Raw genomic sequence first — 19,987 nt, forward strand, 5'->3', positions numbered from 1 at the left:
GCGTAATAAGGAAGCTTTCTGCTGTGATACAATCTATCTTTTGTGAACCGATTAATAGTTTTTACATTAATGGGCAAATTTTTTAAGCAGGGGCAGCAGCTGTATGGGTTTATTATAAAAATACATAGTCCTCAAACAGTGACATGTGTGGCTCTAGCCCCACCTACTATGCTCTGCCTAGCCAGCTGGTACCAATGCAGTGGGCCCAAAGTCAGCCACCATAGAAGTTATCCTCTGCCCTGCATTAACACATTTTACACTGATGTGAGAAAACTCAGGGGATCTGCTAATATGGTGTTGGACCTCCTTATGCCCAAAGCAATGCAGAAACTCAATGAGGAAAGGGCTCAAGTTTTTGAAAGCCCCCGGCAGAAATATTGAGCCATTCTGTCTCTGCAGCCATCCATAATTGCGAGACTGTTGCCGGTGTAGGATTTTGTGCGCAAACTGACCTATTGATTACGTCCCGTATATGTTCGGTGCGGTTGGTGCTAGATGATCCCGGTGACCAAACGATTAACTTGAACTGTCCAGAATGTTCTTCAAACCATTGTGAATAATTGTGGCTTGGTGACATGACATTGTTATTTGGGAAATAAAGTCCATGAATGGATGCAGATGATCTCCAGGCAGCCAGAAATAACTGTCTGCAGTCAATGGTTGGTCCAGTTGCACCAGAAGAGCCAGTCCATTCTCTGTAAACACAGCCCAAACAATTATAAAGCCACCACTAGCTTGCACAGTGCCTTCGAGACAACCTTAGTCCATGGCTTCATAGAGTTTGCTCCATGCTCGAATCATACCATCAACTAGTACCAACTCAAATTGGGACTCATCTGACCAGATCACAATTTACCAGTCATCTAGGGTCCTACTGATATGATCGCAAGCCCAGGGAGGTACTGCAGGTGATGATGTACTGTTAGCAAACACACTAATGTTGGTTTTCTGCTGACATAGCCCATTAATGCCAAATTTGGCCACACTGTCATAAGGGGTATGTTCATTGTACATCCCACATTCATTTCTGCGATTGTTTCACGCAGTGTTGCTGATCTTTTAGCATCGATAATTCTGTCCAAATACCACTACTTTTGGTTTTTAAGTGAATGCTGTCGGCCACTGTGTTTTCCACGGTGAGAGGTAATTTCTGAAATTTGGTATTCTCAGCATGCTCTTGACATTGTGCATCTTAGAATATAGATTTTCCTGACGATTTCCAAAATGGAATGACTCACATGTCTAGCTCCAAGTACCCATCTACGTTCTGAGTCTGTTTATTCCTGTGGTATGGCCATAACCACTTTGGAAACCTTTTCATGTGAATCACCTTAGTACAAATGACAGCTCTGCCAATGCACTGCCCTTTTCACAGCACTGGAACAGTTCAGCAAAGTGCACAGTGGCACCACTATTTCTGTTTTCTTCTTGCTGTGTCATCTCCAAGCATTCCCTACTATTTCTCATTCTTTCTCTGTTACTGAATTCCTACAGTGCTGCTGCCGTAAATTTCTGTTAGTCATTATTGACATTTTACAAGAACATAATCAGAAAAACTAACACAATGTTAATAAGACTGGAATTTCTGGAATTCCATATAATCATTATTATTACTATTTTTATGTACTGCTCACGTGTTACACGTATTGTATTGCTAACACATGTTGTGACTGGATGACTGTTCAGATGTAGTGAGGGCATGAAGGCCCCAACCTAGCCTGGTGTGATAAATACATTAGTAAATAAATATGTAAATGAAATAAGGGCAAAAGTCCTGACATATTTTGTGTATTTTCTCCTCCTTGCTATCTTACAAGATTAACTTATGGGATGGTATTTCTGAAGTAAATATAGTGTGTTTTCAGCAGATGCTAACAGTAAGATTATGGTGTGTAGTAGATAACCTCACATCTGCAGAAGCCTATTGAAGGATGTTGGAATTGTTGCACTCACTTCCCAGTGTATTCACTCATTAACAGTTGTTTGTAACATTAAATACAAATTTTAGCAGAAATGAAATTTACAGTACAAAAATAATTTTCATCTAGAGTTTGCTTCCTGGTATAGGATTCATGCCATGTTTGCACTGGTGGTAAGAAAATCATCAAGTCCCCATCTAACATAAGGGAATAAATTGGGAATAGCAACAAATTCAAAAGAAAATTACAAGTACACCGTATTAATCACATTTTTTTTATAATGTGGAACAGAATGTTCCAGTTGCTGTACGGCAAGCAGTAATGACTGTAAAGGTGCATGATAAGAAGTATTGTAAACCTGACTGATTATTTATGGATTAGATGCCTATATTCCTCAGAAATGCTGGTGTAATGTGATAACTGTTAAGCTAGAGAGATTTGTCTATAAATACGGAGGTAGCAGCTTCTTTCAGAGTAGAGATTTGTTGCTAATTTATATAATCAAATGTAGCTGGTGTCAGCATGAATAGCAGTAAGCAGGGAAGTGATAGTCTGCTGTTAGCAGTAAACAGATTAAGTTTCTACAATTTCCTTGTGTTTTCTTGGTGTGTACCCTGACTCATTCCACATATGTGGAAGTTTCCCTTTTTTGATGAAATCTACAGGACACAATGAATGAATGAACTGAATGCCCAGGATCATAGTCTCACAGCAAATATTAACCAAGCTTGTATGTTTTGTAAGTAGATCAACTTTGGAGATAAATTATGCTTTCACCATTAAGTCCTTGATGTATGACAGGAAGAAAAATGGTGTCTTCTACAACGGTAATCAGTACCGCTGCATATTTGTTTTGAACGGATTAAACACCACCTCATTTGTAACTGTGCTTGTTCATACATTTTAAATATGAAGGTATTTGACACATTTGTGAAATATGTTTTGGTTGTTACAGGTCATGGCCATGAGCTCTCCTGGTATACCTTTGAGAACATCAGAGGATGCCGATACAGTTTTTAACAGCAGTGTCTTTCCCATGTCTACTGCAGATGGGGATAAAATATCAGGTGTGCCACTGGTTTCAGACCTCGAACTGAATGACAGAAGACATTCGGAAGGAGATGGTCCTTTACGAGCAGCCAGTAGCACTTCGAAACAGGACTGCAGAGGCACCACTGTAGATGACCTGCCAGATGAACTGATGCTGGAGATTTTCTCATATGTGAGCTTCAGTGAAAACATTAAAGTTTTACAGAACGTGTGTACTCGCTGGAGAATTCTGGCCCAGGACGCTCATTTGTGGTTTCACGAGAAGTACATTGTTAGGTAAGAAGCTACGATTCAGTGTCACTTGCAGACAGCGCTGAGGAGTTCAGAATGAGCCTTGTGCAGCTGAGTCTGTGCTATGACATTGAGGTCTTTTGCGGTGGCATCTCTGTATCAAATCACCTCACTGTTCAGACTGCATCAGATTGGAGTTAAAATTTGAGTTTCAAAGATTGACACTGTCTTCTTTGTCAGGAGAGGATTCTCTGCTGGGAGCATTGTCCACTTCCTTTATTGCATTTGTTCTGAACTCGTCTTCGGCTGGGTGATGTCACCCAGAGAACAGGAGTCGTGTGCACAAATGCAGGAAATTGGTAATGTGGCGGTACACCTACTACCTTCAACAGGCCGTGATTAAGGAACTGACAAAGAAGACTGTGTGACCTTTTGGAAGCTCAAGTTGTAACTCCAATTTGGTGCAGTCTGAGCACCGAGAAGGTTTTCTAGAGAGTCTGTCTTGTTTTGGAGCTTCCTGGCAGATTAAAACTATGCAGCAGAATTGAACCCAGAACCTCACTTTTGTGGGCAGTTCCCTTACCAACTGAGCTACCGGGACATGTCTCATAACCTGTCCCTACAACTTCACTGTGAACAAGACCTTTCACAACCGGTGTCCATAACATCACTTCCAACAGGACTTCTCCCCTAATATGCAAGTCCACAAAACTGCCCTGCATGTCCCACAGAAATGTCTTAGCCACAGGATAGGGGGAATGTTTCCAGTTCCAAAAGTTATGTAGCAGGGCTATTGTGAAATCTGGAAATTAGGAGATGAGGTGCTGGTGAGACTAAAGCTGTAAGGGGCAAGTCGAGAGCCACAAGTCGTGCCTAGATGGGAAAGACTGGGACAATGGTTTGAGTAGCAATGAGGCAGAAAATTTTAATCTGGCAGGAGGTTTAAAAATTAAGGTTAACATGTTTCCATCAACTGAATAAATATTAATTCTCTAGTTACATATTTATATTGAATTAATATTGGTTTTTGGAGCATCAGTGATCATGTATGTAATTAACTACTCCACTGCTATAAGCTGTGCGGGGTATCTCAACACTGACATTAATATCTCTGAAATAAATTGTTGTACGTTCTTTGAGTTCTTTCTGTTAGTGGGCATTTGAGCTGTTGTTTGATGTAGAAGAAAGAAAATTTCTGAAAAAGACTATTTTCTTATAATGTGGTCTTTTTGGATAACTATATCTGAAAAAGTTCAGATCACTCATTTTATATAAGTTCCAGTACAGAGAATTGCTATCAGAAATGTTAATACAGTTCAGTGACAGATTTGTATCTTTCAATTGACAGGTGAGTATCGGCTTTTCCCCATTGCACAAAACAAAGTTTGTTTACAATGAATATGATTTTTTATTTAATTTTGCAATAAAGAACTTAAGATTGTTGTTGTTGTGGTCTTCAGTCCTGAGACTGGTTTGATGCAGCTCTCCATGCTACTCTATCCTGTGCAAGCTGCTTCATCTCCCAGTACGTACTGCAGCCTACATCCTTCTGAATCTGCTTAGTGTATTCATCTCTTGGTCTCCCCCTACGATTTTTACCCTCCATACTGCCCTCCAATACTAAATTGGTGATCCCTTGATGCCTCAGAACATGTCCTACCAACCGATCCCTTCTTCTAGTCATGTTGTGCCTCAATCTCCTCTTCTCCCCAATTCTATTCAATACCTCCTCATTAGTTATGTGACCTACCCATCTAATCTTCAGAATTCTTCTGTAGCACCACATTTTGAAAGCTTCTATTCTTTTCTCGTCTGAACTATTTATCATCCATTTTTCACTTCCATACACTGTGTACAAATACTCTCAGAAACGACTTCCTGACACTTAAATCTACACTTGATGTTAACAAATTTTTCTTCTTCAGAAACGCTTTCATTGCCATTGCCAGTGTACATTTTATATCCTCTCTACTTCGACCATCATCAGTTATCTTGCTCCCCAAACAGCAAAACTCCTTTACTACTTTAAGTGTCTCATTCCCTAATCTAATTCCCTCAGCATCACCCGAGTTAACTTGACTACATTCCATTATCCTCATTTTGCTTTTGTTGATGTTCATCTTATATCCTCCTTTCAAGACACTGTCCATTCCATTCAACTGCTCTTCCAAGGCCTTTGCTGTCTCTGACAGAATTACAGTGTCATCAGCTAACCTTAAAGTTTTTATTTCTTCTCCATGGATTTTAATACCTACTCCGAATTTTTCTTTTGTTTATCGGGGAGAGGCTACAACCCTTTCTCACTCCTTTCCCAACCACTGCTTCTCTTTCATATCCCTCGACTCTTATAACTGCCATCTGGTTTCTGTACAAATTGTAAATAGCCTTTCGCTCCCTGTATTTTGAAAGAGAGTATTCCAGTCAACATTGTCAAAAGGTTTCTCTAAGTCTACAAATGCTAGAAACGTTGGTTTGCCTTTTCTTAATCTAGCTTCTAAGATAAGTCGTAGGGTCAGTATTGCCTCACGTGTTCCAATATTTCTACGGAATCCAAACTGATCTTTCCCGAGGTCAGCTTCTACCAGGTTTTCCATTCGTCTGTAAAGAATTTGCATTAGTATTTTGAAGCCGTGACGTATTAAACTGATAGTTCATTAATTTTCACATCTGTCAACACCTGCTTTCTTTGGGATTGGAATTATTATATTCTTCTTGAGGTCTGAGGGTATTTCGCCTGTCTCATACATTTTGTTCACCAGATGGTAGAGTTTTGTCAGGACTAGCTCTCCCAAGGCTGTCAGGAGTTCTAATGGAATGTTGTCTACTCCCAGGGCCTTATTTCAACATAGATTTTTCAGTGCTCTGTCAGACTCTTCATGCAGTATCATATCTCCCATTTCATCTTAATCTACATACTCTTCCATTTCCATAATATTGCCCTCAAGTACCTCTATATACTCCTTCCACCTTTCTGCTTTCTCTTCTTTGCTTAGAACTGGGTTTCCATCTGAGGTCTTGCTATTCATGCAAGTGGTTCTCTTTTCTCCAAAGGTCTCTCTAATTTTCCTGTAGGCAGTCTCTATCTTACCCCTTGTGAGATAAGCCTCTACATCCTTACATTTGTCCTCTAGCCATGCCTGCTTAGCCATTTTGCACTTCCTGTCGATCTCATTTTTGAGACGTTTGTATTCCTTTTTGCCTGTTTCATTTACTGCATTTTTATATTTTCTCCTTTCATCAATTAAATTCAGTATTTCTTCTGTCACCCAAGGAATTCTACTAGCCTTTGTCTTTTTAGCTACTTTATCCTCTGCTGTCTTCAGTACTTCATCCCTCAAAGCTACCTATTCTTCTTCTACTGTATTTCTTTCCCCCATTCTTGTCAACTGTTTCCCTATGCTCTCCCTGAAACTCTGTACAGCCTCTGGTTTAGTCAGTTTATCCAGGTCTCATCTCCTTAAATTCCCACCTTTTTGCAGTTTCTTCAGTTTTAATCTACAGTTCATAACCAATAGATTGTGGTCAGAGTCCACATCTGCCCCTGGAAATGTCTTACAATTTAAAACCTGGTTCCTAAATCTCTGTCTTACCATTATATAATCTATCTGAAACCTTCCAGTATCTCCAGGCTTCTTCCATGTATACAACCTTCTTTTATGATTCTTGAACCAAGTGTTAGCTATGATTAAGTTGTGCTCTGTGCAAAATTCTACCAGGCAGCTTCCTCTTTCATTCCTTAACCCCATTCCATATTCACCTCCTACGCTTCCTTCTCTTCCTTTTCCTACTATAAATTCCAGTCACCCATGACTATTAAATTTTCATTTCCCTTCACTATCTGAATAATTTCTTTCATCTCATCATACATTTTGTAGTGACTTGGCAAGACAGCCAAGCCACTCGGAGGTAGCCGAAAGGCATGCGTTTAAGCTCACGCAGACTGGCGTGAGGTCTGGAACAGGACAATGTCTTGAGAATTGCAAATAAAGTACGAAGATCTTGGAATACTTAACTTTAATCCATAACTGGTGTACATCGCTCTTGTTGATACGTTAATAACAAACTCAATATAAACTGGCAATGGCGCCTTGCTAGGTCGTAGCAAATGACGTAGCTGAAGGCTATGCTAACTATCGTCTCGGCAAATGAGAGCGTATTTGTCAGTGTAGCATCGCTAGCAAAGTCGGCTGTACAACTGGGGCGAGTGCTAGGACGTCTCTCTATGCCTGCGGTGTGGTGGCGCTCGGTCTGCAATCACTGACAGTGGCGACACGCGGGTCCATCGTATACTAATGGACCGCGGCCGATTTAAAGGCTACCACCTAGCAAGTGTGGTGTCTGGCGGTGACACCACATTCCTCCCCCGCAAATCGGCGTACGGTTGTGTTATAAGGCTTCCGCCCGCCGTGGGGAGGTCCCCATGTTGCCGTATGCGACGAGGTGGGGAGCCTAACAACAGGCGAGGCTGTGCCACCCGCACCCTGCTATTCGGTCCGAGGGGAGCTAGGAAACGCCTGAAAACCTAGTCCAGGGTGCACGCCAACATGCGGTGTATGCACCCGCAGAGAGACAGGAGGGGCCGAAGATTCGACCTCCATCGGGGCGGGGCAGCCGACGGGCGAAGACGACCTCTGGTCCGGAGCGGGCAAGAGTTCCATGTCGGAGGACAGCTGGTCACGGGAAGCGATTGGCGGCGCGTGACCCAGGGAGGCACCCGGCGGTTGCAACGAAGCGTCCACTGCGGGCGTCGCCGGCAGGAGAAGAGGCGGCGGCGGCGTGGCGCCATGGGGCAAAATGGAAGGCAGCGTCGGTAATACCTGGGGATGAGGTGAGCCAGTAGATGGGTCCCCAGGGCGCTGACCGGATGGCACCATCGCTGAAAGCAGACGGGGAGCGGCAGAACCCGTGCGACGACAGAGGTGCAGCTGATTGAGATGCCGACGCACCTCACCAGAGGCCCCCAAAACCAGATACATAGCGCAGCTGAGGCAGCGAAGAATGCGCCCTGCGAGCCAATGCTGTGAACCGCGATAGTTGCAATAGTATACAACGTTGCCTAGAGCAAAAGCAGGTGGCTGCCGCTGCACAGGAACCTGATGCGGCGGATGTAGCAAAGACATCAAGGTTCAATGAGGACGACCGTGGAGCAACTCAGCCGGCGAGCGACCATCTCGGGTCTGAGAGCGATACGAAGACAAAAAGAGCAATAACGCGTCCTCCCGAGAATGCGACTCTTTCAACTTCAACATCTGTGACTTGAAAGTCCGGACCAATCGTTCAGCGGCACCGTTTAACTGAGGTGAAAACGGCGCGAATGTCAGATGTTGAATACCATTGGCCTTGTAGAATGACTGAAACTCTGCGGACATGAATTGAAGGCCATTGTCGGAAACAATAGTCTGTGGAAGACCTTCAATGCAAAAGATAGCGGATAACTCTTGGATGGTGGCAGATGACTTCGTGGAAGACATCCGGACAACAAAAGGAAAATTACTGAATGAATCTACCACAACCAACCATCGAGCATTCCAGAATGGACCAGCAAAATCGATGTGTAAGCGTTGCCAAGGGGAAGTGGCTTTTGGCCATGCAAAGAATTTCCGGGGCAGTGCGGATTGTTTTTCGGCACACGCCATGCAAGAAGAGCACATATTCGTAATCGCAGCATCGATTCCGAACCAAGTACAGTGCTGACGAGCAAGTTGTTTCGTGTGCACTATACCCCAATGCCCTTGGTGGAGAAACCGTAAGACAGAGGACTGTAACGAACATGGGACCACGACCCTGGACTGATCATTATCAGAATGCAACAGCAAAACACCACATTGTACAAAAAGTCTCTCCTTGTGAGCAAAAAATCGGCGAACCAATGGATCCTCGATCCGTGACTTTGACAAGGGCCATTGCGTAGCAACAAAACGCAAAACGGTAGCAAGGACAGGGTCGGCAGCTGTGGCTGTAGCCACACGACGAAAATCAATCGGAAACGATTCGACCACATCATCAGTTTCCGCATCAATGAACATGCAAGCAAGTTCGGAAGAATCAAAAGCTCTATCCTCAGCAACAGGCAAACGGGACAACTCATCGGCGTTTCCGTGCTTAGCAGTGGACTGATACAAGATATCATAGCGGTACTGCGAGAGGAAAATAGACCAGCGAATGAATTTCTGCGCTGTACGTGGAGAGACAGGCTTGTTCGGATGAAAAAGGGATGTCAAAGGTTTGTGGTCTGTGATGATGGTAAAGTGACGACCATACAAGAAATCATGAAACTTAGTAACACCAAAGACGAGAGCCAAGGCTTCTTTCTCTATCTGTGAATAATTTCTTTGCGCAGACGAGAGCAATTTGGACGCAAAGGCAATAGGACGATCATGCGATCCATCTTCGTGCGCAAGCACAGCACCAATCCCGAAATCCGAAGCATCCACCATCAACAAAAGGGGTGCTTGGGGATCGAATGGTGTAAGGCAAGTATTTGAAAGCAACGCCGATTTCAACTGCCGAAAGGCGCGTTCACATTCCGCTGTCCAGACGAACGGAACACCCTTACGGCGTAAGCGATGAAGCGGAGCTGAAATGGAAGAGGCGTGGCGCACATATCTGTTATAGTAATTTATTTTTCCCAGCACACTCTGTAACGGCTTCAAATTCTGCGGCGAAGGCAAGTCTTGTATGGCACGGAGGTGCTCCGGACTGGGATGTATGCCTTGGGCATTGATTACATGTCCCAGATAGGGTAAGTTCCGAGCAAAAAACACGCATTTGTCCTTCCGCAAATGAAGACCATTTTGTCGCAAGACCTGAAATAATGTTCTGAGATTGGCTAAATGTTCTTCTTCCGTCTTTCCAGAGATCACAATATCATCCAGATAGTTTGCAGCAGTAGGGACCGACGCACAAACAGTTTGCAGATATTGCTGAAACAATGCAGGGGTGGATGCGCACCCGAATGGCAGTCTTTTGAATCGGTACAAACCAAGATGCGTGTTAACCACCAAAATGCGCTGGGATTCTTCGTCCACTGGTATTTGCAAGTATGCATCTGCGAGGTCCAACTTCGAAAAATATTTACCGGGGCACAGTTTGTCAAAAAGATCTTCCGGGCGGGGTAAAGGAAAAGTTGCAATCACTAGTTGTGGATTCACTGTAGCTTTGAAGTCCACAGAAAGTCTCAATTTTCCGGAAGGTTTTGGCAAAATTACTAAGGGTGAGGCCCAGAGAGAAGCCTGCACACGTTCAATTACACCTTGTGATTCCAAATCGTGTAACGTTCTTGCGACCTCATCACGCAATGCGTGGGGAACATTGCGCGCTCTGAAAAATTTCGGTTGCACGTTTACTTTCAGTTCCAAATGTGCTTTATAGTTCTTAGCGCAACCAAGGCCCGGTGCAGAAATGTCTGCAAATTCTTCACAGAGACGAGAAACACTGGCTGAAGACACAGTCTGGTTCACTGATAGAACCTGATTGACTATAGACAAGTTAAACAACTGAAATAAATCTAAACCAAACAAGTTCACAGCAGAAGAAGAACGAAGGATGTAAAATGACATAAGTTTTGTTTGTCCCTTGTATGTTGCAAGAAGGCTGCACTGTCCTAACACAGGGATATTCTGACCGGAATAGCTATTTAATTTAACGTTTGGGGCACGCAACGGAGGTGTGCCCAGTTGTTTGTACGTGTCTTTATTGATCAATGAAACTGCAGCTCTGGTATCGAGCTGGAATGGTATCACGGTGCCATGAATGGCCAAATCTACAAAAAGTTTAGTGTCCTGCTGACGACAAGAGCGACTGTCTCGTGCAACGTGAACTGACACTGGTACAGAAGCACTTGCTACTTGACGGGATTTCCTGCGATGGCGACGCACACTATTTGTGGAACGAACACAGTCACTGTTAGAGAGAGTGGCACTGGGCGGAGTGGAATGAACTGCATGAATGTCCATGGGCGAAGGTTCACAAGCCTGAGTATTATTGGTTCGATTCAGGCGCGAAGCAAAGGGCCTGGAATGGTTGTGAGTGTCCGATCTAAGCTTTTTCTGGCAAACACTCTGAACATGTCCTTTTTTATTACAGAAAAAGCAAATAGCTTGGCGTGATGGACAATTCCCACGCGAATGTCTAGTAGCACACCGCGGGCATGACTTTAGCACTGCATTTGCTTGCTTGCACGGCACACGTAGCGGAGAGCTTGGCGGCAGCTGCGCGTACGGGCGCGAGGGCTGTTTACTGTTCCGTGCAGCTCGCCCGGCGGGCTGGTTAACGTGACACACAGCTGGTGAAGTTTCAAAAGATTCCTGAGCAAAGTCAAGTGTGTCTTGCCTATCCAATATGTCTATCACTTGTTGAAGGGAGGGATTGACTAGTTTCAAAATCTGTTCCCTTATACGAACATCAGAAACGTTCTGTGCAATCGCATCACATACCATAGTATCTGAATAAGGGAGTCCACATTCACACTCAAAAGCACAATCCCTAGTAAGGCCTTGCAAAGTTGCAACCCACTCCTGATTAGTTTGACCGTCCGTACGTTTGGTATGAAAGAAAGTATACCTTTTTGCAACTACACTGACTGATTCTTTGAAAAATGAATCTAATGCAGACAAAATTTCATCGTAGGACAGAATCGTGACGTCGCGTCGGGGAAACAATTTCACTATCACTCGGTACGTCTGGACGCCTACACACGTAAGCAAAAAAGGCTGCCGCTCAATACCTTGAATTCTGTAGGTGGCGAGATGGAATCCAAATTGGCGTGACCACTCCGTCCAGCTTTCCAGTGCAGCATCAAAAGGATGAAAAGGTGGTGCAACTGCGTGTTGTGGCTGCGGTAGCAGTGGAGCGTCGTTGGCCGCATCGTTTTTCATTGCACATTGACCCTGGACGAGCTGTCCAAGCACATCCAATAAGGCCTGCATCTGCTGATTCTGCAAGCGATAAAATTCGGACAGTACATCTGGAGATTGTGGCGAAGCCATGACACAAGTAATTTAAGCAAGTATAAAGAAGAAGACCGTTTTTACACTCGTCGCCAACTGTAGTGACTTGGCAAGATAGCCAAGCCACTCGGAGGTAGCCGAAAGGCACGCGTTTAAGCTCACACAGACTGGCGTGAGGTCTGGAACAGGACAATGTCTTGAGAATTGCAAATAAAGTACGAAGATCTTGGAATACTTAACTTTAATCCATAATTGGTGTACATCGCTCTTGTTGATACGTTAATAACAATCTCAATATAAACTGGTAATGGCGCCTTGCTAGGTCGTAGCAAATGACATAGCTGAAGGCTATGCTAACTATCGTCTCGGCAAATGAGAGTGTATTTGTCAGTGTAGCATCGCTAGCAAAGTCGGCTGTACAACTGGGGCGAGTCCTAGGACGTCTCTCTATACCTGCGGTGTGGTGGCGCTCGGTCTGCAATCACTGACAGTGGCGACACGCGGGTCCAGCATATACTAATGGACCGCGGCCGATTTAAAGGCTACCACCTAGCAAGTGTGGTGTCTGGCGGTGACACCACACATTTCTTCAATTTCTTCGTCATCTGCAGAGCTAGTAGGCATATAAACTTGTACTACTGTAGTAGGCTTGGGCTTTGTGTCTATCTTGGCCACAATAATGTGTTCACTATGCTGTTTGTAGTAGCTTTCCCACACTCCTATTTTTTATTCATTATTAAACCTACTCCTGCATTATCCTTATTTGATTTTGTATTTATAACCCTGTATTCACCTGACCAGAAGTCTTGTTCCTCGTGCCACCGAACTTCTCTAACTCCCACTATATCTAACTTTAACCTATCCTTTTCCCTTTTTAAATTTTCTAACCTACCTACCCGGTTAGTGGTTCTGACATTCCACGCTACGATCCGTAGAACGCCTGTTTTCTTTCTCCTAATAACGACATCCTCTTGAGTAGTCCCCGCCAGGAGATCTGAATGGGGGACTATTTTACCTCCGGAATATTTTACCCAAGAGGATGCCATCATCATTTAACAATACAGTAAAGCTGCATGCCCTCGGGAAAAATTACAGCTGTAGTTTCTCCTTGCTTTCAGCCGTTCAGAGTACCAGCACAGCAAGGCCATTTTGGTTAGTGTTACAAGGCCTGATCAGACAATCATCCAGACTGTTGCCCCTGCAACTACTGAAAGGGCTGCTACCCCTCTTCAGGAACCACACGTTTGTCTGGCCTCTCAACAGATACCCCTCCATTGTGGTTGCACCTACGGTATGGCTATCTGTATCGCTGAGGCACGCAAGTCTCCCCACCAATGGCAAGGTCTATGGATCATGCGGCCGTCACTAAACAGTGGATATTTTGCTGCCGTCACTTTCTGTTGACTGAAAGATCACTTTGTCTGACACTGCAAAGGTCCGAGTTGAATGAAAATGGTGATACTTTATCATTACTACTTCCATACATACTGTATCTGAAATCATCAGGGAAGGGCAGGTGTTAAGTCCTTGCACTCCCAGGAAAAAAACACATTACTCTGAGAGCACAGTGAGCGATGTCTGAAGTCAGTAGACGCCTTTACATCACATCAAGCAAGGCACACACACAGACATCGTAAGTAGTGTCTCCGAATAAGGGATATTGAAGATCGCCAATGAAAACTATATGCAAAAATTTGCCTTTACTATTGGAAGCTGTACTGAGATGTCCACAGAGCAGCAGGTTGTGTAAGTTCATGTAATTAATGTACAGTGTTATTCAATCCTGTGAATAATTATTCCAACCATACGGAAGGTAACAATAATAATAAGGAATATATTTAAAAGTAAGATACTTGAAGGAGAGTAATGTTTCACAATTTTGCCACCCAGAACCCTCTCTTTATGATATTGACAAACTGAACTCACATTTTTCCCCACCTCACAGACAGGTGTATAGGTCTGAAGAAAGCCAGAAAACGTACTGTACACTGTCTAGTAGTAGCAACTGTACCTACACGAATTCGGTATGAAACCTTGGAACTATTTCACCGTTAACGGCTGTCCTTGTAATTGAAAATTCGACATGACTACACATTCTAAAAGTTTCCATTAATGTTATGACTTCAATTTACAGTGTTTTTATTGTGTTTCCAGACAAAAAATGCAAAAAAAGTGGATGCAGAATATATTTGCATTCATTTGAAAGTTACCCGGCTGAAAACAATATAATGACTAAAAACTACACACAGTCAATTATGTGCGTTGGAGGTGAGAGTTATGTGTTATAAAGTCCTAGTATCAGTATGTTTGGTGAGCAATAAACATAGTTTCAGTTGGTTTGTTTCCATCACCTTTCCCACTTTCATGAAACTAATGAGGCCACAGCAGAATGCAGAAAACCGCACTGTCTGAACTACGTAATGAGAATTGAAAGCTGGTATAAACTTCTACACAATGTTCTTCAAGGAGTGACACCTGGTAAAAGATCATCATCTTGGCTCAGATACATAGTGGCATGGGTTTCTTGTATGACTTGGCAACTTTTTTGAGCAGGTAGAAGTGATGTAGTTATGGCGGTCACCGATATCCAGAATAGGTAGGCACTGGAAGAAGAAAAAAATGGCCAGAGAAAGAATGGTTACAATATGACAAGGGGATGCTAGTAAAGGGCATGGCTTTGAAGAAAAAAAGAAAGCTGTTATGATAGTTTCATAGCTGCTTTCGTACCTCATTCCATTATTAAGTAGGTATACTGCATGCTTCAAGTGTGTATCCAGTTATACACATTCGGTTACCCCTTCTTGTGGACACTTTGAGGTCCATATCTCAAATTTCCCTTGTCTGTTGTCTTCTAACCACAGACTCATACTGATATAGTCCAGATGCTCAATTTAAAAACTTGTCAGTGAATGGGGTTGATGTGCAGCAAGTTTTAAATGGTGTTAAAAATTATGTCATACAATTGAACATAATGAGTGAACATTACTGAAACTTGCCTCAAAGCAACAAGGAACAAACAAGTACTTAACATAAAGAGTTCTACAAAGCATGATTGATCAAGGATGTACTGTTGCAAAACTTTAACAGGTAACAGGACAACTGAAGGAGTTTCTGTGTGCAGTGATAAGTGCTATCTTTGATGCCATAATTTCAGTAACGAGAAATAATTTGGTGCAAGCATTTTACCCATACACAGTGTTTCTCGGGAGTGGATAAATTTTACATTCTTGAGTAACCGGTTGCCGAACTTACTCCATCTTGGAGAGGCAGAAGTCCTAGGTGGAAGTACACCATAATGCACATAGTTAATGCTGGTATGCTTGTTTCAGCCATTTAAAGTCGTAAATAAGCAGTGTGTAGTGCTAGAACTCAGCTGCACATCTTCTATTGTACTGCAGTTGGTTTCAGACAGAAATACTTCCCATGTAGACTTTGCTTCCTCATCTAGTATTCAGAAAGGAGTCACATGCCCTGGTGGTAAGATGTTTGATAAGCTCCAGTCCAGCATACAGCCAGTAGTTGGGAGTCCTTACCAGTTCAAAAGAACATTAAAAATGTGGTGTCACCGCCAGACACCACACTTGCTAGGTGGTAGCTTAAATCGGCCGCGGTCCATTTAGTACATGTCGGACCTGCGTGTCGCCACTGTGTGATCGCAGACCTAGCGCCACCACAAGGCAGGTCTCGAGATACGATATGGCACTCGCCCCAGTTGTACGACGACATTGTTAGCGACAATACAGACGAAGCCTTCCTCTCATTTGCCGAGAGACAGTTAGAATAGCCTTCTGCTAAGTCCATGGCTACGACCTAGCAAGGCGCCATTAGCCTTACCTACTTTGAGAGTTATAGTATAAATGTCTCAAGAAGAACGCTGTATTCATCACATAATAAAAGTTAAGTATAAAGCAGCTACGTACTTTTCTTGCTACCATTCAATAGTTATCCTGTTCCAGAATTGACGCCAGTCGGCGTGTGTGTAGGCGTGCCTTTCTTTCGGCTACCTCAAGTGGCGTAACAGTCTTGTTACGTCACTACAGATTGACGACGAGTCTACAAAGGATCTTGTGTTTTACTTTGCTTAAATTTATTTGTGTCATGGCTTCGCCAGATGTACTGTCCGAATTTTATCGCTTGCAGAATCAGCAGACACAGGCGTTATTGGATGCCCTTGGACAGCTCGTCCAGGGTCAACGTGCCATTCAAACCGATGCGGCGGCCGCCGCTTCATCGCTACCGCAGCCACAACATGCTGTTGCACCTCAATTCCGACCCTTTGATGAAACCCACGAGACTTGGCAAGAGTGGTCCCGTCAATTCGCCTTCCACCTCGCCGCCTACAGAATTCAAGGTAATGAGCGGCAGCCGTTTTTGCTTTCTTGTGTCGGTGTGTCCACCTACCGTGTGATAGTGAAGTTGTTTCCCCGGCGCGACGTAGCAACTCTGTCCTACGAGGAAATTTTGTCTGCATTAGATGTCTATTTCAAAGAAACAGTTAATGTGGTTGCAAAACGGTATACGTTTTTTCGTACAAAACGTACGGCCGGTCAAACTAATAGGGAGTGGGTAGCAACATTGCAAGGACTTACTAGGGACTGTGCCTTTGACTGTGACTGTGGTCTTTCTTATTCAGATACAATGGTACATGATGCAATTGCACAAAACGTTTCTGATGTTCGCATATGGGAGCAAATTTTGAAACTAGTTAATCCCTCCCTTCAACAAGTGATAGACATATTAGATAGACAGGACACACTTGACTGTGCTCAGGAATCTTTTGAAACTTCGCCAGCTGTGTGTAACATTAACCGGCCCGCCGGGCGCGCTCGCGCTATGCGGCCCGGTCAACTGCCCTCGCGCACGTCGACACAGCTGCCGCCGCGATCTAAACCAGGTGTGCCGCGCCAGCCCACCAATGCAGTGAAATCATGCCCGCGGTGTGCTACTAGACATTTGCGTGAACATTGCCCGTCACGCCAAGCTATTTGCTTTTTCTGCAATAAGAAAGGACATGTTCAAAGTGTTTGCCAGAAAAAGCTCAGATCAGACACTCTTAATCATTCCAGGCCCTTTGCTTCACGCCGGAATCGAACCAAGGACACTCAGGCTCGTGGACCTTCGCCCATGGACATTCATGTCGTTAATTCCACTTCGTCCAGTGCCACTCTTTCTAACAGTGACTGTGTTCGTCCCGCAAAAAGTGTGCGTCAACGTCGCTGGAAATCACGTCCATTAGCAAGTGATTCTGTACCAGTGTCTGTTCAAATTGCACGAGACAGTCGCTCTTGTCGTCAGCAGGACAATAAACTTTTTGTAGATTTGGACTTTAATGGCAAGGTCATACCATTCCAGCTCGATACCGGAGCTGCAGTTTCATTGCTCAATCACGACACGTACAAACAACTGGGCAAACCTCCGTTGCGTTCCGCAAATGTTAAGCTCACCACATATTCCGGACAGAAAATTCCTGTGTTAGGACAGTGCAGCCTTCTTGCAACATACGAGGGTCAAACGAAACTTGTGTCATTTTACGTTCTTCGTTCTTCTATTGCAGTGAACTTGTTTGGTTTAGATTTATTTCAGTTGTTTAACATGTCTATTGTAAATCAGGTCCTATCAGTGAATCAAACTGTGCCTTCAGACAGTGTTTCTCGTCTATGTGACGAATTTGCAGACATTTTTGCACCGGGCTTAGGTTGCGCTAAAAACTATGAAGCACATTTGGAACTGAAAGTAAACGCGCAACCGAAATTTTTCAGAGCGCGCAATGTTCCCCACGCATTGCGTGATGAGGTTGCAAGAACATTAAACGATCTCGAATCACAGGGTGTAATTGAACGTGTGCAAGCTTCTCTCTGGGCCTCACCCTTAGTAATTTTGCCAAAACCTTCCGGAAAATTGAGACTTTGCGTGGACTTCAAGGCCACAGTGAATCCCCAACTAGTGACTGCTACTTTTCCTTTGCCCCGCCCGGAAGATCTTTTTGCTAAACTGTGCCCGGGAAAATATTTTTCAAAGTTGGACCTAGCCGATGCGTACTTGCAAATACCGGTGGACGACGAATCCCAGCGCGTATTGGTGGTTAACACGCATCTTGGATTGTACCGATTCAAAAGACTGCCATTCGGGTGTGCATCCGCCCCTGCATTGTTTCAGCAATATTTACAAACTATTTGTGCGTCGGTCCCTACTGCAGCAAACTATTTGGACGATATAGTGATCTCCGGACAGACAGAAGAAGATCATCTTGCGAACTTACGAACATTATTTCAGGTCTTGCGACAAAATGGTCTTCGCTTGAGGAAGGACAAATGTGTGTTTTTTGCTCGTGACTTACCATACCTGGGCCATGTCATCAATGCCCAAGGCATACATCCGAGTCCAGAGCACCTCCGTGCCATACAAGATTTGCCTTCCCCTCACAATGTGAAGCAGCTACAGAGTGTGTTGGGTAAACTTAATTATTATCATAAATATGTGCGCAATGCCTCTTCCATTTCAGATCCGCTTCATCGCTTACGCCGTAAAGGTGTTCCGTTCGTCTGGACGACGGAATGCGAACGCGCCTTTCGCCAGTTGAAATCGGCGTTGCTTTCTAATACTTGCCTTACGCCATTCGATCCCCAGAAACCCCTTTTGTTGATGGTAGATGCATCGGATTTCGGGATCGGTGCTGTGCTTGCGCACAAAGTTGGCTCCCATGATCGCCCTTTTGCCTTTGCGTCCAAATTGCTCTCGTCTGCGCAAAGAAATTATTCACAGATAGAGAAAGAAGCTTTGGCTCTCGTGTTTGGTGTTACTAAGTTCCATGATTTCTTGTATGGTCGTCACTTTACCATCATCACAGACCACAAACCTTTGACATCGCTTTTTCATCCGACCAAGCCTGTACCTCCACGTACAGTGCAGAAATTCATTCGCTGGTCTATTTTCCTCTCGCAGTATCGCTACGATATCTTGTATCGGTCCACTGCTAAGCACGGAAACGCCGATGCGTTGTCCCGTTTGCCTGTTGCTGAGGATAAAGCATTTGATTCTTCCGAACTTGCTTGCATGTTCATTGATTCGGAAACCGATGAAGTGGCCGAATCGTTTCCGATCGATTTTCGTCGTGTAGCTACAGCCACCGCTGCTGACCCTGTCCTTGCTACTGTTTTGCGTTTTGTTGCTACGCAATGGCCTTTGTCAAAGTCTCGGTTCGAGGATCCGTTGGTTCGCCGATTTTTTGCTCACAAGGAGAGACTCTTTGTTCGATGTGGTGTTTTGTTTTTGCGTTCTGATAATGATCAGTCCAGAGTCGTGGTCCCACGTTCGTTACAGTCCTCTGATTTACGGCTTCTTCACCACGGACATTGGGGTATAGTGCGAACGAAACAACTTGCTCGTCAGCACTGTACTTGGTTCGGAATAGATGCTGCGATTACAAATATCTGCTCTTCTTGCCCGGCGTGTGCCGAACAACAATCCGCACCGCCGCGGAAAGTCTTTGCATGGCCAAAAGCCACTTCCCCTTGGCAACGCTTGCACATTGATTTTGCTGGTCCATTCTGGAATGCTCGATGGTTGGTTCTGGTCGACGCCTTCAGTAATTTTCCTTTTGTTGTCCGGATGTCTTCCACGACGTCCTCCGCCACCATCCAAGCGTTGTCTGCTATCTTTTGCATTGAAGGTCTTCCGCAGACTATTGTTTCCGACAATGGCCCACAATTCATGTCCGCAGAATTTCAGTCATTCTGCCAGGCCAATGGTATCCAACATCTGACATCCGCGCCGTTTTCGCCTCAGTCAAATGGTGCCGCTGAACGATTGGTCCGGACTTTCAAGTCACAGATGTTGAAA

General features: G+C 44.2%; 1 protein-coding gene across 1 annotated transcript in view; it reads left to right on the forward strand.

Moving 5' to 3' along the window:
- The first annotated feature begins 2,878 nt into the window (after nucleotides 1–2,878).
- LOC126425046 (F-box/LRR-repeat protein 17-like) overlaps nucleotides 2,879–19,987 on the forward strand; it is a 73,210-nt gene continuing 56,101 nt past the window's right edge. The window contains exon 1 of the mRNA XM_050087955.1: nucleotides 2,879–3,245. Coding sequence (XP_049943912.1) covers nucleotides 2,884–3,245 — 362 coding nt within the window. The 5' untranslated portion in view covers nucleotides 2,879–2,883. The remainder of the gene's footprint in view (nucleotides 3,246–19,987) is intronic.

The sequence above is a fragment of the Schistocerca serialis genome, chromosome 10 (assembly GCF_023864345.2).
Source record: "Schistocerca serialis cubense isolate TAMUIC-IGC-003099 chromosome 10, iqSchSeri2.2, whole genome shotgun sequence".
Taxonomy (NCBI): Eukaryota; Metazoa; Arthropoda; class Insecta; order Orthoptera; family Acrididae; genus Schistocerca; species Schistocerca serialis.